This window comes from Acromyrmex echinatior, chromosome 3 (genome assembly GCF_024713525.1).
Source record: "Acromyrmex echinatior isolate Ae372 chromosome 3, ASM2471352v2, whole genome shotgun sequence".
NCBI classification, from domain to species: domain Eukaryota; kingdom Metazoa; phylum Arthropoda; class Insecta; order Hymenoptera; family Formicidae; genus Acromyrmex; species Acromyrmex echinatior.
This window is the reverse complement of record NC_141854.1, coordinates 10256101-10280819: the sequence shown is the minus strand read 5'-3', so window position 1 is coordinate 10280819 and position 24719 is coordinate 10256101. Positions and strand designations below refer to the sequence as shown.

The 24719-nt window shown below is 33.5% G+C and overlaps 1 protein-coding gene across 6 annotated transcripts in view; it reads right to left on the bottom strand.

The window, feature by feature from the left end:
• Positions 1-24719, bottom strand: part of milt (trafficking kinesin-binding protein milt) — a 47260-nt gene that overhangs the window by 14636 nt on the left and 7905 nt on the right. For 2 of the 6 annotated variants that reach the window (XM_087404525.1, XM_087404528.1), the window contains exons 3-4: positions 19650-19754; positions 18165-18269 (exon numbers count right to left, since the gene is read on the bottom strand). In XM_087404525.1, coding sequence (XP_087260651.1) covers positions 18165-18269; positions 19650-19754 — 210 coding nt within the window. Of the gene's footprint in view, positions 1-5031; positions 5985-11324; positions 11991-18164; positions 18270-19649; positions 19755-24052; positions 24325-24719 lie in introns of those variants that run through there. The other 4 variants (XM_087404529.1, XM_011067347.2, XM_087404526.1 and 1 more) reach the window with 4 other exon arrangements.

Below are 24719 nucleotides of genomic sequence, written 5' to 3'. Positions count from 1 at the left end.
TTAGATAACTCGAGCACGTAATAATATCCGCGATGCTAAAGCTAGAGAGAGAGAGAAAGAGAGAAACGGAGTGGTGATGAGAAAAAAAAGAGACACAACGGAACGTCTAGCCTGGTTGCGACTTGCGATGACTCGCGCGACTAAATTCTTGCGCGTCGATTGTCGACGCGCAGTTGCGATTCGTCGTCCGGTGATGTTAATTCATGCCCGACGGTGTGCGTGCAATTATTGTCATGTCGATATTTACCATTCAACGCGTTAATCCGCCGCAGAGGCGAGGCGAGCCGAGAGGAGGGCAAAGCCGGCTGCGGGTGTACGTGACGTCACGTCACGTTTTGAGGATTCACCCTAGTGCTGGCACGCGTAGTTTTGCGACGATGTGATGGCGCATCGAGCCCCGTTTTTCCGTTTCTGCGCGTTCGCGCTAATCTCGAGTCGTAAGAATGATCCTCCGCGATGAGACGTCGTCCTGTGCGCGCACGAGATATCGCAGCTGACGAAACGTCACGCGATAGGATCGATGCGCCATCTTAAGAGCCGTCCGTCCGGACGGAACTTGGAAACGGGAACATCGGATATACGGAATGACGGAATAGAACGGCCGGATGCGCACGCGCAACCCCGCCAACTATAAAGGAAGTCACCTCCCAACCCCGGTGCACCCCGATGCACCCCGATGCACTCCGACACGACCTTGACGCATTGCTTGGAACTTAATTAACAACCTCGGATCGTCTCCTATTTTAATAGCTTCCGCTTCGTCACTCTTAGTTTTATAAACATGCATTTCACATAAAAAACGTAATTCCCATGATAGCTTCAATTTTGTTTTCTTTTTCCGCTTTTTTAATGATTATTTTCGATTACCGTATTCTAATGATATCTCAAGAAAATATGCAAAAAGTCAATTGAACATAATAACATTAATAAATTGTATTATATATATTCAATCTTATACAACATGTAAAATCTGTTTTTAACAACTTATGACCAGTCACAATCTATTCATAGTTCTTATATTTAAGACCGTCTTAAGATACTAATGCGACTTTGCGATTGACTCATGTCTTAAGACGGTCCCAAATATAAGAATCGACTTTGAATACCATAGCTAAACCGCGTATTAGCATTTTGAATTAATCTAAGAAATTGAATTAATCTTGAAATAAATTATTATTTTAATGTATATTTCATATCTTGATTAAATTATTTTCTGTAAAATACAAAATATAAAAAAAAATATTGAATTGAATTATAACAGAATTGAATATAAACAGAAATTTGAATTCTGATGCAAATTGTATGCAGATTTAAAGTAGATTTAAGACAGATACAATAAAAGGGAAAATGGAATGGTCGCAATAGCATTAAAGGGAAGCTGCATTTAGAAAACGATGTTTGACGGTCTGACCTTTCTACAAATAAATCAATTCGACGGTTTATTGCATCGCTGTATTGATATGAACAATACAATAAATATCTGTCATCGAGCTAGCAGCACAAAAGCGAATATAGGTAAAAGAATAGAATAGTGTAAATATAAACGTTAGCCGAATTTCAACGAATGTCACTATATCTCGCGAATGCAGGGTTTGCGTGGCTAGTAATATAATATAAAAAATTAATCCCACTTAATAAAAAAATTTCAGAAATGATGCAACACCTGGCCCAGAGTGGAACATGTCCACCCCGACCGAGGGATCTCTCAAGACTAAAATGCGATACTCAATTATATCATAATCGTGGAAATCCTCCAACTATGAGATAAGAATGAGAAGAATAACGTTACGGATTAGCGTATCAAGTCGGGATCAATAACGTCACCTATTGTGCGCGTCGTATCCTGTACGACGGCAAATGTCGCAAAATTGCCTCCTGTCGCGGAAGCTGAGCGCACGTAAACGCATGTTTGAAAGTGGCGCAAGGAAGTGACGTCTCCCGCTGCATCAGTGAGATAACGCACCGTGGAAATCCACGTTTTCACGGCCGACGCTGGCTCTCCTTGAAAATCGCGCGAATCCGATCGGTCGTTCGAGCGTGTCGAATAATTTTGCGCGCGAAGCGTTACATTTCTTTCGAAGTGCGCTAACACCGATAGTTCGAGGTCGCCACGAGGTTGAATTTTCGTACGGTACCTTACAGGATACGATGAATTCGTTTGTGTGCGTGAGAGGGAAATGCCACGGCGACACGTATTTTTTTTTCTTTTTCCTATTAGCTTCGTCGTCAAATGACTTTCCAGTGGGAAAACAACTCTCCTCGTCAGGCAGTAGATTAACATTTTTCATATTTAGTTGACTGCTTTTTTTATTAGCTCTTTCTAAAATGGTAAATAAAGAGAGAAATATTACTTGAATGTAAATGAATGTGAACAAAATTATGAAATGTCTATTAAAGAATTATGAGAGTCGAGAAAAAAAATAGGTAATATATCTTAATTTTGCAAAGATTTATACTAATTGTGAAACAAAAGTACTTGTGGCAAAATCAAAGGAAAGATATAAATATTATTCTGCATTAATGTATCTTCGAGCTAAAATTAACTTTCTGATACTCATACTTTTACATTTTTATTGACATATTAGAAGTATCTCAAATTAGGTGAAATCATGTTTTAAAGAGGTATTTAAGATATTCCAGCGGCAAAATAAATGTAAAGCAACTTCTCGGTTACGCAAGATCACATACTACAATTAAGATGCCAAGCGACAGGTGTCAAGGAACTCGCACTACACGATTCGCGTGCAAAATGCCATGTAAGAAGTTAATTGTGAGAAGAGATAAAAAGATAGATGGGCATAAATGTACGATACGAGTTCACGAATTTCCCATGACCAGAGAACCGGAAAGGTGAAGCGTAAAGATATGATAATGCTTTGTTAACTGTAAACTTTTGTTAGCTGCACCTCTATTAAGTGCGATATAAAATGTCATTGATGCGAGCGGTCGAGTTTTATCGCTCCTTAATTGACGTAATTGAAATAATTGCGTAATTGAAACAATGCGTTGATATACAGTGATTAAAACTGTAAGTTCAGTAAGTTCAGTAAGCCCTATTTTCACAAAAAAGTATCTTCCATGAAATTATCATTCATTTATTCACTGTCGTGAATAAATATTAAATATGAAGATCATTTTTGCATATTCAAACATAAAAAATAAAATTAACAAACTTCTATTGGTTTAAACTTATGTTTAAAGTACATATTAAAAAAAAGGAGTTTTAAAAGGCTAATAACATTAATCAATTTATCATGTATTTTAAAGTTAATCTGTTACTATATTGTTACATAGGTAAATCTAAAAAACATATCTGTCCCCATAAAGCATTGTATAAAGTGCCGTTAAAATTGCTCGATTGCCATCACGTATGAGGGTCTCCTCCTCAGCCTTTCATCCTTAACAAGTGATATACGTATCCTACGTTGTGCTGCGATATCCTTTAGCCATTTACCATAGGAAAACACCGTTATCTGTATCATGCACCTCGATTATTTGCGGTTTCTTTATCACATGCGCTTTGAGATCGCTGCTCTCGACGATCCCAATGATCCACACCTGCTCAATCTTCTCTTAGGTACTTGCAATAAGCGACCGTTTGTTCTCGTGGTAACATTAACAGCATCTTCCGACATCTCGGGCATCTTGCCCTGTAGAAGTGGCAACTTGTTCCCCGTAATCTTCGCGATCGCGCATATCCTTGCGATCACCGGCATATTATGTAAAGCACACGTTGTTCGTCTATCGTTCGGATGTCGCTCTAGGACATCCGTGTGATCCAAGACACCGTAAGGCTCCACCTTACATGCGGCGCATACTGATTCAAGGATTGATTAATGAGTTATTTGTGTTCTCTGACGTTTACCTTCACGTGCGAAGATCAAGGATGAAATAATTGCGTAATAGACGATTGGATATTAATTTTAATTAATAGGCAGTAATACACTGTTAAATTACGAATAATGCTTATGATTAATCAAACTGATTCACACATCATGATACAAATTTTATAATAAGACTGCACTCCTTGTTGATAAAATACCTACTCATCCTTCTAACTACATCTCTATTTACATTTATAAATTTTTTTTTGAGATAATCTTTTTTCCTAGACTTTAATCTTATAATTAGTTTTCAATTACGGTATTGTTCGTACATGTTGTGTGCTAAGAAGACGGCTACTTTATTTTGTACATATAAACTTATATGTACAAGCTTATATGTACTTTACATATAAGATATTAAACAGATATTATCGTCAAGTGTCAGCTCTATGTATTAAAAATAATTAATACTTTAATTTTTTTTTGTTTTTTATATAAAATCAAAAGCCGCTTCCTTCATTTTTGTGCATATCATTAATTAAACCATAATAGCGGGAGAAGGAAAAGCCTAATATTATGAAACATATATCTTTTATGTATAAAAATTTCAAACTTGGATATAACACAATTTTTTTAATGTATCAAGAAGTGTAGTAACATCTCGAACCATTTTATCGATAAGTACATCGATAATGTATATCTTGTCGTGCAAAACGCTACAACATATCCTTGAGAGAAATAAGAACGCTTTTCTCGAAATAAATTGTTGGTTTTTTTTATGTACGCGTCATCGGAAGATGGATATTGAGGATATATACGGTAAGAAATCTACAGAGATCGTATTTCAATATACATTGTCAAGACTGGAACTTTATAGTTCATATGTTACGTACACTACATAAATTTTCTTCAGTACTGACAGTGTACATAAAACACGGACAAAGATTCGGATATACTAGAATTCTTCAATAAAAAATGTGTTTCAATAAAATATATCGTGATATACGACGAGCATTAAAACTGTAATCAATCACCGAGAAAAATTTCTGATTGAAAATGAATGAACCGAAAGATACTGATCACATTAATCAGAATTCTGGTTACTTCAAATAGAATTATAACAAATTCAATCAGAAAATTCTGATTTGTCCTTCTCAACCAGATTCTTTTCCCAGTGATTAGTTATATAATCCGAATTAGCATTTACCTCTATTCAACAGCAGAGTCCGAATAACCCTTATGTAGATCTTGCCGTGTTTGGTTCGCGCCACGTGGAAGAGGAAATCCGAGAGATTACCATCGCCCTCGTGGATGTCCGTCCTCTCGGCGAGGACCTCTCGGAGCGTCGCGACGCGTTCCTCCGGCGTGCTCTCGTCGGGCGGACCGAGTCTCCTCTCGAGATACTCGACCACCCCGATGTCCTCCCAGAATTGTGGTAGATTAGATGCATTCTCTCGCAACGAAGTGTTCAATATCGTCCGTGTGCTACCGGAATCAACGAGATCGCTTTCACTTGCACCAAGACCGGCGTACGAAACGTCCAACGCGAGGCTATCGAAGGTGTGAGTGATAATAGAACTGACATGTCTTCCTCTCGAAGTCGATGGGATAGCTTCATCTTGCTGATAAATAGGCGAATGTAGAGGACTCGGGGATGCGTCGCTGTTCGCGCGAAGGGGAGTCGAGCTGTTCATGACCTTGACATGATCCTGCCCACGAAAGTTGGGTATTGCAAGCTCTTTTGAATAGCAAGTTCAATACGAAATGGAAGTTTTCTTAATTAATCTATCAATCTTGCTTGCTCGATGTCTTTTGTCACTCCATTAATCTTTTTAATGTCGTCTCATGACATATTATTCAATATATTTATGCCCAAAAAGTATAATCGCTGATACACTTTCTTTAATCGTCGTTTTTTAATTAGAAAGTTTCGTATTTTACACTATTGTTTATAATCAGATTTTTTTTATGGACAATGTCGAGAGTTAATAATTTAGCATGCGTTTGTGTGATAATAAAATTTTTTATATTTCCGAGAATTTTTTGCTTATTGTTCGATATTTATTATCATATTCCACAAGTAGGTATTATTATTATTATTATTATTATATTATATCGAGAAAACAGTTTTAATCTCTCAATGACACATAAGAACTTATCCTGGAATCCACACAAATATGTACATGTATAACATAAATTGCACTTTCCTCATAACTGTTGCACTTTTTAATCGTTGGTGCTGGCGGTTGCTTAACTCGATCGCGAAATCAGGAAATGCAATGATTTATGCCAGTTGTTTTTCTTTCCGGGAACTATCAAAAATTAAAAGAAAAACATTCTAAATTCCGCGATGATACTTAAAAAAAAAATGGAATATTCTAAACAAAAATATAAAGAAAAAAATAAGAATTAATTTTTAAATATGTAGATAAATCGATATTGTTAAAATATAAATATTTAGAAAATATGTAAATTTAATTGCAAAATTCAAAGGAAAACGCAAAGAACAAATAAGAGACACACGTAATTAGTGAAGCGCAAATATATTCAAAATTTAATTTTGTGCTCTACTAACTACGTTTGACTCTCATTTGCTTTTTATGTTTTCTTTTAAATGTTGGAATATCAAGAGTCCTATATATAATTATTATATAGAACTCTTGTATGTATCCTTTAAATTTTATCAATAAGATAATGTAATAAATGTAAAATTCTTTATCGTATGTAATTTTTTTGTTTCATTAAAATGTTTAATTAAAAATGTTTCTTCGAAAACTTTAAGATATCATATTTAATGTTTGAGATACGTGACACCGTAATACGATAAGACTAAATGTTTGCTCAATTTATGAGGATTAATCAGAACGGATTAGAAATTCGTTCAATAAGCAATACGAGCAAATAATGATTATTTACAAATTTGGTATATGGTCGGAAGTTGGTCGTGAGAAAATGAATAAGCTTGAAATAGCGAAAGCTCTTTTCAAAGGAGTGGTAATAAAAGTATCAATTCATGAATTAAGAATGTCCATAATTCAATTTGTATAACAAAAAATCAAATTTGATTTATTAAATAATACATTACTGGTTATGCTATGCGAGCGGTACAGTTTGCTGCGTTACTGCAATGATATCGTCTATCATTAAAAAATAGTAAGTAGGTAAGAAAGAAAGGTTCTCTTGGCTGCACTGTGACGAATGTAAAACGAAGCAAACCCGAGCTTATCGAATCGGAGCATCGCACTGTAGATAATCGGAGTTATCTCGAGTCATTGATTGAAAGTTGTACGCGATATCAAGGTCTATACATATCGGAAAATATTCATTCGAGTTAGTCTCTTCTTCTCGAATTAGTCTAATGGTCCTAGCTCTGAGGAATCTTTTTAATAATCGATTATTCCGGTATATTTAACTCAAAGCATACGAGCTTGCATATGACACGTTAAAGATATTTTTAAAACATTTGTTTTCATTTAAATTTAAATCATTTTACTCCGATTATGTACTTTCATTTAAGACTCTACTTTCAGTTTAGGACTGTGTTTTATAAAACCGACAAATGATTGATGTATAATTTGCTTGAACTAGAAATTCACACAAAAATATTATTAGACATCAAAATTACGAAAGAACGATTTTACTAAAGTATTTAAAAATTTAGCTAGCAATAGATCTGAAAATAATTTTGTTGAACTATTCAAATAATTATGTAAGATGCTCAAACTGGTTATTAGAATGTCAAAACTTTCTGCAGCATTGCTCGTCATGCTTTAGGTTCCGACGTAATTATTTTGACGGTCTAATAAAATTATTTTCAGATCTGTATCTAACTCTAATTTTTTAGATACTTCGATAAAATCGTAAATTCTTTCGACCGTTTGACCGAGTATGGTCTTCTTCGCTTATTTGTATTAAATTATTTTCGATTACTAAAGGAAATTCTTGCTCTGTTTCTACATCAAATGTAAAGTAGCTTCCAATCTTATAATCGAGATAATTTATGTTTTTCTAAAAACATCAAATAATTACATGATATAAAATAATTCGCAATTGGAAAGATCTCATTAATATTCGTGAAAGTAAAGAAATTCCGGGCATTAGCGAACGGATGTTTACTTAAAAACTACAATTGTAAAAAGAAATAAGCATTATATATTCGACCGAATGCACTCGGTATTGAATGATATCGAGTGATCTCTTTGCAATAATTTTCGGCTTGGAAGATCGATCGCCCTAAATCGACAAGATCGTCTCGTTTCGGCGCTTTCGCCGCTCGAAGGCATCAGTTTTCGATGATAAATTTGTTTCCGAAACGATTTCACTGCGCGACACATGAATTCATAAACAGAAAGAAAGCACGAAAGGGAGGACACGAATCTGCTTTCAAGGCGGATGCTGCACTAAACGAAATTATGCGCAAACAAGCCGGGTGTATACGCGATTAAAGTAAAAGTAACAGTGTGAAAAAGCTATTTCCATCACCAGGTTAAAACTTTATCTCAGATAAATTTCATGCATTTCCATGCTATCGTCATAGATGAATGGATTGATTATTGCAAATGATATGCTATTAATTAACGCTAATGATCGTTACATTCCATTGCGCATATTCGAAAAAAAAATCAAGTTGCATTAATTGAAATTGTGATTGAAAATGAACAAATTAAAATTTTCTGGTTAAATTTATTAAACTCTAGTTGAGATAACCAGAATTCTGAGTGATATCAAAATCCTCTAGTTTGTTTATTTTCAACTAGAAATTTTTCTTAATCCAATAATTTATGTAGAAAGTTAAAAAAATGCGAAGGACGAAATCAGCGACCGTTATAACAGAAATATATAGAATATTCATGCACGGAGAACATTTATTCTCCATGTATTTAGTAAAAGTATGTCTATGAACGATAGGTCAACGGTATAGTTCAACAGCATTCTAAAGATAGTTTTGAATGATGTAGTCTTGACAATACTCTAGATACAATGTAAAACAACTGATAGATTGAACAACTGTTTATACAGGTATTAAAATGGAGCACCGAGAAGTTATAAAAGAATAATTACAAAGATACAATATATGTGAGGACGTGAACAAAGAACGCACAGCTGGTGATTTTTATCACATTCCGTACAGGTTTATCATGCATGACAAAATTTTCTGCAGATCATAAATCGTGAACGATTGAATTGCCGATAATGCTCTTACATTAAAAAATGAACTGTAAACAATGATAAGTGGATATCACGCAACAAAAATTCTCTAACGAAACGTACAAAATAAAAGTTAAAAAAATAGAACATTTCTCGATACATCGCACAATTTTCTGATAAATAGTACAGATAAAAAATTACAATTATATCGATTACAAAAGAAACATTAATAAAGATTATAGAACTGCAACAATCCTTTGCGCATAAAAATATTTCTCGAAAATATTTTGTTTATTTTTTTTATTTAATCTAATAGATTAAATATTAATTATACAATTTTTAGAATTTGAAAGAGTTTTTATGAGGACCTATAAAATACTGATTATAATCGTGTACTGACTCAAGTGTTTAAAGAACTACAAAACATTATGTTCATAGTTCAATATAAATTCGAAAAATTAATAAAAGATTTAAGAGACAATTAACACTAAATAAATTTAAAAGAACAAATGCAAACATTAATAAATATTTTTATGTCAGATCATAATTTAGGAGATATAGTTTTGGATTCGAGTACTCTTTTTTGAGATTTACAATGAATAACATGCAATACCGTCTTTCCAGTACGCGTAACAATGGTGATAATACAAATGTAAATACACAGATCTTATGACTGACGATTGTTAGTACAATCAACTAGCATTACTTCATGATGTGACATTACATCTCGAAAGAAAATATATTCACTTGCATCAAGGTTTATTATTTGATTCATTATTCTACGATTCATTATTCATTAAATAACGCGATTATTTCAATCCTAAAGCAACAATTCCAACTTTCAGAATATAAATATTATTATTCATATTCACGGATTAATGCTTAAAATTTAAAAATAAATACAAATACGTTTTTTTTTATTGATTTAACATTGTATCTTGAAGAAAATTAAATTCGTTAAAGTTTTATCAATTTTAACGCAATTCCTATTTTTAAAATATATTCATATCTACACTTGAAATAAAAATTTGAAAATAAATAAAAAACACGTTATTTGGAATGATTTTAATACAATTTTAATTTTCAAAACATATTTCATGAAGATTAATACTCGAAATTAAAGTTTGAAAGTAAATACGAGAAAAGATAAAAAGTATTTAGCAATTTTTACACAAATGCATCGAATATGTATCTTTCTAAATGCTAGAGATTATTTAATTATGTTTTGATTCAGATTAAATTAGAAAGATTAAAAATAGATCGGGATCGAAGATATCCACAGCTTCGACCGGTTTGCGGTCACTTGTACTTCCGTTTGTGCAGTATCGAACGCGAATGGTATCAATATTAATCGCAAATTGATGTGCAACGTTAATTATGCATTGCAACCGGCAAGAAACGGCGAGAGAAAAAAAACAATTTCTTGCGTAACGGTATAAAATACTTAATTTTTCGCTGTGATCGCTGATGCGAGAGGAATGCTATTTAACATCTAACGGCTGCTTTGCGCGAGTGGATCAATTGTGTTCTATTAATAACCACCATTGTTATAGAAAAAAATAAAAAATAATCGAAAATCGCGTCTCCGCGCACGAATTCCACGCAACTCCCTTTGAAGAGACGAATACAGTGGGGTAGAGGGTAGAGTTAAGTCATCCCCCGAGACTTTCAAGGCCGCGAGGGAAAGACAGGACAGAAATAGTGCTTACTTCACGGAGAACCGCATCGCTTGAAACTGTCCAAGTGAAAGATCATCGTCTTCTCCCTTTCGTATTTTCAGAGTCGACTGCAAAGGTCATTATCCGGCAATTTATGACTCATCCCATGCAGAAATATGTACAATTTATATAGATTTTAAAAAATAAAGACCAATTATTATCAATCATCTGAAAACTTTTTTCATGAAACTTTTAGCCAACGTCTCATAAGATAAAATAATAAATAATTAATTTGACTGAAACCATTTTTCTTACATGAATAATGTAAGATCCTTTACAATATCACTTCTTATATAAAAAATAAGAAATCGTTTTCTACGTAACGATTTGTCGATAATTATTTTCAGTGAATGGTGACCTCCATATATATGACTCATATAGATTACTTTTAATCTTGGTTTAATTAACTCTTTATTATACATTTCTAATTATTAAAACTAGAAGAAGATAAGAAGGAAGTTAAATCAAGATTAAAGTTAATTTATATTAGCAGAAACAGGCAATTCCATCATAAAGGTAAAACCTCAAATCAACCTCAAATCAATTACATTGTAAAAATCTGTAAAAATTTAGTTAATTGAACATATATAAAGCGGATTACTAATCATTCACCAATTATTAAATTGTCACATACACGACAATAATATTTTTTTTCCCCTTTCTAGCGCACGATCAGCACAGCAAACGAGTTTTATGACATTTTTTTTGCCTCGCACTGTTCATTATCGCAAATAACTCGACGCGAGAGCGATAATTTGTTTTCGAGACACGTACGGGATGCAACGTAGGTGAGAAGAGCGCGGATTCGATCCGTTCACGGCCAACTTCCTGCTGCTTCTGCGGCGACCTAACCTAGGCGTGCCGGGTATTTGCGATCGAGTTATGCTCCGAACCGGGAGCTCCAACTATCGTTCGTGTAAAAGATAACCGTCGCAGTGTCAATGATACTCGAGTGTCGAGCAAAGGTCGCTGAGACGCGACTTCATCTCGCTAAGGAGGGACGTTCCCTCATCGCGGAGAAAAATCTTGCAGAATCCGGACACGGGCGGCGACTGCCAGCTCGGTCCTGGCGCATGCCCGACGTTGTAGTTACGTACCGTGGACCGGAAGAAGCGGTATTTTTCGTCGCGCCGAACGTTTTCGTGTAGACGAAAGCTACACGGGCCGCCGCCGCGCGCTTAACCTCGCGAAAGCGGGCGTGAACGCATGGCGCGAATAAGCGACAAGCACGCGGCGGACAACATGACACGAAACGAGACGAAATGAACGTCGCGGCTGCACGAGCGTGACTGAGCCGCACATCGTGGAGCGAACCGCGCGAAACGGCCGACCCGCCGACCGACACCGACCGGCGAGCGTTCGTTTTGAAGTTGGCTCCGCTACGCGATTGGTCGAACGACCGAACCGCTTCTACCCGCGCGAGTGCGTTGAACGCACGTCGGAAGGAGCGAGGAAAGCTCGATAACGAGGAAGTTGCTCTCATTGATGGGCCGTTGCGACAATTTTCGATAAACTGAGCGATAAACGCTTGTCGACATCACGTTCGGAATGCGCACTCAGCGCACTTCGATATTGCTATGAATATTGGAAGTATGAAAATTAACACTGCGGTTTTCTGCTGAGTTAAGCCAGTTAAGATAGAGATAGAGATAGAGATAGAGATAGAGATAGAGATAGAGATTGAGATTGAATTGACCTAAAATAGCAAAAATTGAGATTGAGATTGAATTTGACGTAAAAAAAGTAAAATTCACTAAACTTGATATTGGTTTTCTTGCTTCTGGTTAGTTATTTTCAATTTCAATCTCAATCTTTAGTCTGATACAAATAACTTGTGCCCGTTTCTATCAATGTGGATAACTTTAATCTCGGCTCAACTTACTCTTCATCTTTTTCTTATTCTTAAAACTAGAAAAAGATAAAGAGTTAATTGAACCGAGATAAAGTTGAACTGCATTAGAAACGTGCATTAGTAGAAACGTGCATTAGTAGAAACGGGCATTAGTGATACTTAGAAAAAAGATGTAAGTCTCGACGTAAATAATAAAACGTAAGCAGTAAACAAATCCATTTTTTTGTTTGTTACTGCTCGCGTTATTGTCTTACGTTCTTGATTGTGATTGGTCCATTTGCTTATTATTTACGATTTACTTTTTTATGTTTTTAGACTCATAATGCGTTACGATAGTCTACAATAATGTATAATTTTTCAAACATTTCAATCTCTACATAACTATAATACTAATTTTTAACAAAATGTTTTTAACATGTTTTTTTTTATAGATCTCTAGATGCTGAAAACAATACTGCGAACCAAATTTTACTAACTTCGGGTTTCAGAAATAACTGAGGTTTAATGTGCAAAAATGGCTTTTTTGCATTCCCTGGAACTCATCTGGAATGTATACATGTATTAAATATACGAGTAAATATGTGCGCAATGCAGGGAAAACGATAAATTAACGTGATGTGACGTGACGTGACGTTACGTGACGTGACGTGAGAAGAATTAGATCAAGGATATCGTGTTGTTGCAATGACCATTTAACAATATATCGTCTTTAACTTTATGAACGAATTTATTTGGTCACAACACTCTCGAGATGCCCAATATTTATTTTCGAAATATTTTATACATGTATACATTATCAAGATCATTTTTATTTACACATATTTAGATATTCTATTCTAACAAGCAGTATCTTCTTCCTGTGTATTTATTTTGAAATATTACGTATATTTTTTTTAATATTATACATGTATATTATATATATATATATGTGTATATATATATATACATATATATATATATATATATATATATGTATGTATATTAGTTATTTTTTATTTATGTATATTTATAGATATTTTAATCAATATTTTCTTGGCATTCTTCTCTCAGAAATAATAATGTACTGTTTTCAACTGTAAAAAATTATGTAAAACGTTGTTTATGACAAAATGATAACTTATTTTATGAAAACTTATTTCAGACATCCTAGTCAAGATTGATTTATGTTTTGTAATAAGCGATAATTCTTTGATATTTCATGGCTGGTAAAACGATTGAGAATCATTTCGTCAAATTGTCTGATCGTCGAGGGTAAACAAGCAAATATGAAACGCTAGTAAATCGTCCGACATTTTCAAGATACCTACTTCGAGAGCGCTTAGAAGATATTCCTTGAGAAAGCAATGCTCTTTGTGGGATGATCAACAGACAGCTACGATTCTTAAAGTGCGAAATGGCATTTGCAATCTTTGTTCGTGAGATATCGTTTCTATTTGTTAGTTGTTCAATATGAACTGGTGAAAGTTAATATTTTGTGTTTTATTTTATACCTAAATACTTCATATGAAATTTTCTTAAATAGATCTTGTAATCTAATAAATTTGCGTAAACAATTTGTAAAATTTTTAGATTACATTTTCTAAAACTTTGCATATTATATTTTATAATTAATACTTTATGATACTTGAGGAATATTGTGTAATGCAATCAATGATTCATATAAAGTTCCACGACAATCTGAATAAAATACAAATCTTTTTTATATTAGAAATAAAACGTGGAAGCAAAAGAATATTATCTCCAAATCAGTTCTATTTAATAATACAGTTTTGTAAAATGACATCTTGTTTTTCATGCGATCTAATGAAGATCCACTGTTTCTATGAAGAAAACATAATAAAGAACCCGAAATCGATTTTCTCCTATTATTGAAAAAATACTATGTAACAGTCATAAAATATTTTCACGGTTAAGGCGCAAATAATTGAATAAAATCATTAACCGTAACAAATGTACAAACATTTTCTTATATCTTCGATGTCGCGGGATCGCAAAGTTTATTTGATTTCCTCGTTTCTTATTCAATCGATGAGAAAAGCAGCGTCTCGAATCGCTCAAAGAGATAACAGAAAAGATAGAACAGCGCAATTGAACGACAAACTAGTGAATACTTTCTACGTCGGATGCGATGAAAGGTTGAATGGAGAAATCATGAGCGACGCCAGAAAACAAGAATGAGGGAATCGCCGTGAGAACCGAAAAAAAGGAGGAACTTCGTGTATCATTCTTTCTGGTCCGGTGAAACTTTACCGTTTTGCATGGTTCAAGGAAAAGGTGAAGAGACAAGGCAAAATAAAACCGAGAAAAGTGGAGCGGTTAGAGAGGATGCATCCTATGCGTTACGGATAACAATGCGATCTCGGGCGCGTCCCACCCGCGCGACTGTGAGAGGATTCTCATTATTACTTCTCGGACGCAATACGGAAAACGGTGATTAGTTGTGCAAATGGACAAACGGAGCAGCCTCCGGCAGTAACATAACTATGTCCGATATGGAATAAAAGAGAAAGATAGAAATTCAAATTATGACATAAGATCATTCGAAGATATGCGAAGAGACTTCTCGCAACGATAAAACGCGAATAGAATATTGTGAATAGAATATTGTTTCCGCAATCATTAACTTTGAGAATTAATTTAGAGAATATATTCACTGTTAATAATCTCTTAATTGACTTCAACAGATTAGTTATACAGTTGAAATCTGTTGAAGTCGAATAAATAATATTCATTTTATTTATTTTATTTATGAGATCTTAGCATAAACGAGTCATATATAAACAATTTTATATAAACAATTATAGATAATTAACGGGTAAATTATTGGAAGGGAAATATGCTTATTAAAATTAATAAAAACGTTTAATAAAATTTATAAAGATTATTCTACAATCATTTGCATAAGCAACGTGCAGACGATTATTTCCTTCGATTATACAGATAGAAGAGGCATGTTTTTGTGTTTCCTTTTTCTATTAATTGGTATATTGTTACTTCTTGAACATTTATTTTAAAGTAGTCCGCGTGATTAAACGCACATTTGCCACAAACATGTGCGTAGGCACAATTATCTTTACAAAACAATGAAGAAACTCATTTATTATACGAGAGAACGAACATAATTCACTAAATAAAATAGATAAAATCTGTAACACGTCGTACTCTGTTACTTTGTACATATGTGCTCTTACGTGTCCAATTAATATTATGTTCTTTCACGATTCGAGAAATCTAAATTACGATAGCAAAGTGTGCGTTCAACATGTTGATGAAAGGACCACTAATTATATGGAAAATTGGGTCCCGGTAAAATGAGTTTTCACATGTTGTAACTTATAATGTGAACAAAAATATTATAAATATAATATACATATAATTCATTGGATAATTCTTGTAGTGTATCAAAAATGTAAAACTTGTATTCACCTTTGATACACGTCATAAATATCCATTATTTGAGCCACATGTACATATTTTTGTATATAACATTTTTTTTCACCGCATTATAAGTTATAACATGTGTGAAAACTAACTCTTTCACTGGAACCCAATTTTCTATATAATTAGTTTCGGAGTCCTTTGATAAAATACGTGCAAGCGAGATGAAGTGATGAAAAGCTCGACGATGGAATAGCGGTAGAGAAAAAGAGAACAGAATACTTTCATGTACCAATTATTAAATAGACTGGTACATCTTGGATGCATTTCTCACCCATATTCGTCGATAGTCATAAAAACGGTTGACCTGACTGTGCATAAATATCTTCCGTAAGGATCTGAAATGTTCCATATAAGTCAACGACTTCTTACTTGCGTTTAGTGGTTCAGATTTTGCGTTATAATATTTCTTAATCTTAGGTGGTATTTTTTGCAAAACTATTTACAGCTTTTAAAATGCTTATTAATATAAGATTCAATTTCGCACAAAAAAAGGGAAACAGGAGATTTGTATGGTTAAATTGGAGGCAAAATTTGCGAATTTATTTCAGAGAAAGAAATAAAGCGACAGTTTTCTGTTTAGAATTATATTTCAAATGTAGAAAATTAATTTGTAATATTATAAAATTTATTAAAAATATAGTATAGTTTTTTTATCATTGAAGATAGGCATGAAAATTTCAAGTATCATAATTTTGTAATTCTTGAGGAAGCACTTTTACTGTTTTCTGATCTAGTTTCCTTCAGGACATTTTGCCCTAAAAGAAAGATTGAAAATTAAAGCTAAAATAAATAATTAAGAAAATGTTACCACAAAATAGTAATAACATAAATAACGTCAATTTTAACGTGAACATTAAAGTTTTATGCTTACGTAGTTACCATTTGCAATAATTTTCTAACAGTCTATTTTAGATTCAATCTGAAAAGCAAAATTAGATCAGGAAATAAAATTGCCCTTTTAGAAGCCACAGAATTTTGGAAAAACTTGGAACTTCAAATCTGTCTTCAATAACACAAAAAATTCCTATTTTTAAATAAATTTTTTATTGTAAATCAACTTTCTATTAACTTTCTATTCAATATATTTTTAATAGAATAATAAATAATACATCTAAACTGCGTCCATTTATTCCTTTCCCTGAAATAAATTCGTAAATTTCGCCTTCAGTTTCACTATACAAACTTCCTGTTCCCCTTTAAGGCGTGTAATATTTAAACGGAACACATAAACAATATTGCGAAGAAAATAGATACGTGTAGAACAAAAGTCAAATTGTTGCCATTAAATCTCAAACGTTATTTTACAATGTACGATACGATCGTACGTGATCGTGTCGGATGTTACTACACGGTATCTAGAGCACGTAAATGAAAATAAACGCATTGCTTCTCAGGACTATGGAAAATCGGTAATCAACGACACGCGAGATATCTTGTTAGCGACACGTGCTTTGCGAATTGTCGCCTAGCAAAACGAGTAATCATCTTTCGCTTGAGCGAGAAAATCGTGCCAAGACATTTCCTTTCTCTTCAGTTCAAAAGAATTCTTCGCGGGATCTTTCATCGTGTCATTCTTCCCCGGTATCCAATGACGCGCGTTTACAGCGCCTGGATATGTCCGCTGTAACAATCTGTCACTTTTCTATCTCGTTTAGTAAGATGGATTTCCACGCAATACGCGTCTCTGTGCACTTTCCACGCATCGCGGAATTGGATTCGCAAACAAATGCCAATGGCCATTGCGCTGCGTAACATCGGCAGCCGATGATTTTCCATTGAGCGGTTTTGATTAGATTTACTCCGCTCGTTGCATTAATATCACGTTCCCTAGTGTTTACGATTGAATCTTACTTCTATTTCCGTTTCTTTCTATATACGTAGCGTTTCTTCAATCTCATTGTTATTGCATTATAATTGCGTTAATAAGACAGCGCAATTAAACAAGAATTACGTTAAATTACGAGAATTATGTTAAATGCATCAATCAAAACCTTACTTTAATAATAAAAAAAACTTCATTTCTATACATAGGCTCAGGCTTTTTTTATGGAGCATTGAAAAGATTGACTTATAATATTTGCAAATCCGGCCTCTCTGTTACGGTTGAACTATTCGTTCAGCTTACATATGTATTGTGCTATCTACTAAAAAATTTACAAATAAATTGAAGATTGTACTTACTAAAGTAGTTAAGAGTCTCCCGGATCTGATCCGGCGATAATTTCAAATCGACGTCCTCTGATTTGAGAGCAGGCGCTGGGATAAACCAATCGGCGTTCTCGTATCCTGTAAATACAACGCGCGACACAATGAAAAATAATCTCTTAAAAATCTTGCTATTAATATCGCTCACGTGCACAAATCATCATCATCATAACCATCATCATCATCATCATCATCATCGATGGTCGTCGCGCGATCCGAATTCGAGCAATCTAGATTACCCGTCTACTGAAACGGAGATTGCAAAAATGTGTTAAGCGCTTCAGTCTGCAAATTACTTTAAAGCATACTAATATATACTCGGGGCAACGTATTAACGTACTAATTAATGCGGTAATCGTATCCGTTCCGAAGACGGGTAACAAAAACGCCATTGCCTGCACGTTACAATTCGCGCGGAGCGCGGCTAAATGTACTGTTTCTAATTAGCCGCAACCCCATCGGGGACGCACCTTTTAGAGGCTTCGCTTTATTGAAGCGATATTGGGACACGCGATACGGGCCACCATGATCAAATTAATGGTTCACCGTCTGGAACGTGCCACATTATTGCTCCTAGTTCAACGGCACTTGGCGAAAGATCACGCAAGTTCTTCATACTTCCCTACAATGTTCTTTATATACTTTCACACTTCTCATGCTCTCTTTCTTTACAACATGCGATCGTACATAAAGTTCGTTGTTTACCTACTTTCGATACTATTAACTTATTTTTCTCATATTTTTATACCTACGATTGCAATATTACTTTTTACGGCGCTTTCCCTGTTTCGAATGACGCGTTGCAATTTCTTAACGTGACCCTTACGCTCGGTACTTCAGGGCTCCGTAAAACATTCATTTACAAAATGCATTTCTAGACAGTTACTGGACAGGCTTCCTCGATTAATTAGAACGTAGGAAATTCGATCGGGCACACGTTGTGGTCTTCTCTACCTATATTGATTTTCAACACCTCACTTTCTCGATTATATCAAAGACGAGTCATTACAGTAAAAGTTTACAATCATCTATAGAACTACATCAATGTTTTTCTCCTCGCGGAAATTATGTTTAATACTCAAAGCAACTGCATATTATTGACTTTATCAATCATTATCGAATATATGACTCATCAAACCGATCAAGTTTATCTGACATTTGATAGACTTGTCGAGATTAGCACGGCTTTATTGGCAGCTGTATTTTATCATTGTCGATAAATTTTGGAATACAAAATTCGATAATGTCTAGAATACAAATTTTGTATGTAAAAATAAAAAATAAATAAAAAAAAAAACAAAAAAAAAATAAAAAAAAAGGGGAAAAAAAGAAAAAAACAAAAGGAATTCAAGGTTTCTCCGACCGCAGCGAGCGGCCACGCACTTTTTCGTTTTGTATTAAGCACACATTTTACCTTTCACCTCACATTTCTTAAGAGACAGAAGCAGGAATGGAGCTCACCTTGGAATTGCGTTAAGGTGTCGGCCCGGAGACGATATCTTGGTATTTGTTCTTCTAGCAGGCTGATTATCTCGACTTCTGGCAGTTCCTCGCCGCTGCATACATCTGCAACAATCAAGCGCAGCATCCACCGTGGCGTTACTAACAATAAGTGCGAAGGCGCGTTCATTATGCGCGCGCCATAAAACGCGGTTCCGCTTTGAGCATAATCGAGCGCGCGTGCTACGCGTCATCTCGCGACTCGTTCCTTATATGCGTGAACTCGACGTCAGGTGGGAATGTACGCATTGTGCGTTATATATCCGCGTTAGGCGCACTTACGAAAGAAACAGGAAAAAAAAATCACGCCGTTTAATCGTCGACTTGTTCCGCATAAGAGCAAAAATTAGAATGATGATAGTGTGATCCAATAATAGCGTTGACGCAACGTTTACGTCATTGATACGCAATTTAAGGGTTATTTTCAGAAACAAGTAAAATTTTGGCATAATGTTTATTCCGCTCCCTTTCTTTAAAAATGATACAATAAACTGGCTTTTGCGTTATTATTATTAATCAGTCAAGTAAACATTATTCTATCAATCTCATCAAAAGTGAACTAACTTAATTTTTAAAAAAATCGCAAAAATTGTAATAATTAAAAAAAAAAAGGTTTTTAAGGATTATAAAACGAATATGAGAAAAATTTATAGTTTTTCCAATTTTCTGGGAACTTAATTTTTTGAGTTGTTATACTTTTAAGAGAACAATTTTATTGGTGACATAAAATGGAAAATAGAAAATATGAATTTTCGACTACAAGTTGCGCATCACTGCTTTAAGTTATGAGAAATACTTAACAGATACGCTTTACTAAACGACAAAAATAGACAAATGCGATAAGATGTATATATATATATATATATATATATATATATATATATATATATATATTCGCGTTATGCGCATACAACTTGCATCATTTTCATAAAAATGAGAAGACGCGAGCGAGAGGCATGAAATTTCATGAAATAATATATTTTGTAATATTACAGCGCACTTTATGCTTTTCAATCGCTATCCTCTTCATCATTGTGCAACGTAGTGCAACACGTTATCATGAAAATGCCTCTTTTATTATTATTACCAAGATTATTACAAAGTTATTTTCTATCGCGCATTACGTTGTACGACCGCTTAAAATTTTCTACCCGCGGTGTAAGACAAGAGTGCGTGACTTGAGTGACAAAAAGCATTTGCTTGCGGTTCAGCAGGAAATGTGGAGGAGGAGGAGGAGAGATTTGTGTGGCTTACCACAAATGAGAGGCCCTTCAACGGTTGCATACTACATCAACATGTTTCATACGAAGCGCAACTACAGACCTTCGCAGTCAATCACCTTTTCAAGATACGATAAACTTCGAAGAGATGCTAATATTTATTTAGTAATTAGAAAATAGAAAATTTAACCAAATACTGTTACATCTATTTTACATGTCTTTGTAACTAAAATTTAAATAAAATTTCATCTAATTTTTAGTAAAAAATTCATGTAATTTTGATGGAAATTTTTCACATCAAGTTGAGTTCGATTGAGATTATTAATCATCTTTAAATTCTGTTAAATTCATTATGTCAAATTATACCCAAATTGAGTTATTTTTAATCATTTCTGCAAGTCGCTACTGTTCTCATTTATCGCTAATTTAAAACAATACTTAATTTGAAACAATTAAAGTAAGTGATTAAAAAAATTAAGCAATTTAATTCAAGAAAATGTATTAAATTTGATTTAATTTTAATTATTTACTAAGAGTATATGTTAATATAAATGTTGTTTATTTTGAAATTAACCACACATATGAATTGATTTATACATTTTGACACATAAAAATTAAAAATTATTTAACATAAGGGATTGAGTAACCAGTACTTTGATATTTAACGATGTTTAATTAGAGGTTTCAAATTTTTTTTAATTACATCTTAAATGTTGCTGAGTAATTTATCCTAAAGTTCACTGAAGATGGAACGTCATGCTCAACAGAATTATGATTCCGGGTTACTAAAGGTTCATCCCAATTAGTGCGATTGACAGCAAAATATACTACTGACCTGACGTTGTACACAATTCTCAAGAGATCCTCGTACAGTAGTTATGTAGTGAGCAGAACACATCGTCGACCGAAAAAAATCACAGGACTTGGTGAGTTTTTCTCAGGAAAACGTGGCAACGCAATGTATGTAACGCCGGCTCAATTCTGCAACTGCTGATGCTGAACTACAGCGGGAAACGACGTGAGTCTCGGTTTCAATGAACTTTGTACCCCAGAGAATATAATTTTTCGCTCTATCCCTCTCTCGTGAGACAGAGATGACCCGCACGAGAAGAGTATCGCGCTCAATCGCGCTGCACGAACTCATCGTGAATTTAACATATAATCGCGATGATGTTTCAGATTAGCTGCGCCGATTGTTCAACGCGTGAATGCCGGTGTGCGCTTTTCGCGAAAAATTATGAATTTCCTAGATTCCATTAATGACGAAAAAAACAGTTAGATCGTCGTAACCAGTTCCCAACGTTCGAATTGAATTGTGGAAACCAGATCGCACAAGACTTGTACCCGGTAGATTTACAGGTACATAGTACTATGCTACAACAATTACGATATGTCGAAAAGAAGATAATCATCGTTTAAAAAGGAGTAAAAATAATTTTTATGATTCAGATGAAATTCATATGAATAGATAAAACAGTTCAATATTAACATTTTGGTATAAACTATCAAATATTTAATTTGATATTAATCTTAATTTTACATCCACTATTTTGTATCAATTTCGCGCGTTTACTATTATTTCACTGGAAAATATAAATTATGGAAATATAATTGTGATGGCTTGCCAATCCTGACAGAGCGTTAAAATATTTTATGTATTTGTTGTAGTATATTTTCAAGCTAAATTTTGAAAAATTGGATAAATCTGTGAAATAAAAAATTTAACAGAACTTTAATTATCAAAGAGAATTTTGTTAAATCTAATTTGTTTTGTGTTTAATTTTATGTCAATTTTAATTTTATTTAAACATTTTATGTCAATAATAATAAATAAAAAATCGACTGAGAGATCCATATATATAAGTGAAGAGAGTCATATTCGATCAAAGTAAATCTTGATACTTGATATGTCAGTCTCGTGGGTTTATTGCCGGTTATTATAATATTTTATTAAAAAACTAAATTATAAAAATAATATGATAAATTTTATTACTCGTAAATCATTTTTTTCTAAGTCAATACTGCACAAATATCTCTATAAAACTTAATAATGTTTAGATATTTTAATAAATCTCGATATTTTTGCTATTATAAAAAAACTTCGTTAATATTTTTTTAATTAAAAGATATAAATAAAAAGTGAGCTTCAGCTTTCGTTACCAGTTCTATTTATATCAAATATTACATAAGTCTAAATCTTATTTTTATTGTTCCTAAATTAGATTGTAACTCGCTTTGACTTTTTCTCAAATGTTTATTGCACTATTGTGTGCAAAAAATTGTTTTTTCATACATATGTAATGTATAAATGCGAGTATTGACCTTGGAACTGGCGTTTAATAAGTCTAAGAATGGTATTGATAGTCCGTTCTTATTTTAAGACTGTCTTAAGCAATGTTTTAAGATGCTAATACAGTCCTCTGATTGGCTTATAACATCTTAAGACTGTACTTAAGCCAGTCTCAAATATAAGAATCGATTATGGATACTAGCCTAAATGATTGTATAAGGGTGTGGACTAGTTATTGCAGAAATGATAAAAATACCATCAATGCAGAGCGCGTGCTGCCACATATTGGCAATCGTGTGCAACAAGAAGGTAAATCGTCGGTACTTACAGAAGATAATACCTGCTAGTTGACATCAATATCTAATACATTACCAACTGTGGATTGTATTGGTAAAGAGAAACAAAATGTAATACTATAAATTTTATCATACATACATGTAACATATTTCAATATTGTTTATACTTTCAACAGAGTCAGACAGAATGTAATCAGAATGCATTACTTGTAAAATATGTATTATATTGTGTATGACATTTCAGCGAATGTTTTTATGAATTTAATTTTAAATCAAATGCTAATTTAATATAATAAATTATTATTTTGTGTACAATTATTAACCTTCAACAATAATGATAAGTATTCATGCCCGGTCACTAAAAACCTATTTAATTCCGCAATTAAAAAAGATTAGAATTCAATTTCTTTGTTACTTTTTTTACTTTTAAACCTGCCAATGAAATAGCTTCGTTTTAATCTTATTTTCCGATCACGTTTTACTACTTTGCATGCCAAACATGTAATACAGGAAAAATAATCATTTGCGCGCGAAAAATATCGTGAACGGATATCGTACCATCTCGCCACTTGCTTAGCACAATCTCACGTTTCTCAAGGATCTCTCTGAGCTTCGCTGGCCCCTTAGGCCTTCTCGTTTCCCTTGTGCCTAGGTACATAATCTTGTATTCAGCGCTAGCCGAACTCTTCGCCCTTTCGTTCTCTTCATCAAGGCACCTTCTACCACTATCAACGAAGTTCGCTGCCCGCAAGATTCACGAAATTCGATTCCGAAATTCACAGATTACGTAAAACGAAATAAAACCATCGCGGCGCATCATATTGAACATCTTGCGAATTTATTGTCTGATAAAAAAAAAACTTGTATAATTAACTTGTATAATTAACTCTGAAGACGACTTAATAATTTTCCGATTTAATGACAAACATAAAAATGTCCATAATTTTCGCTCTCTATTTTGCAAAATATATAAAAAACTTTATTTTCAAACTTTGTCTTCAGATAGAATATTTTGATAATAAATCTTCTTTTATTTTTAAAATAAGTATGAAATTTTTCACCCAATCTTAATTACATATATTAATTTACATATATTAATTTTTTTATATAATAAAAAAAGCGCAATTATCACTTTTCAAATTAATGTTATCAAATTATTATAATAATAGATAAGTGGGAACATATGACCCAATAAATTATCGAAGTATGTTTGCAATATGTCGTT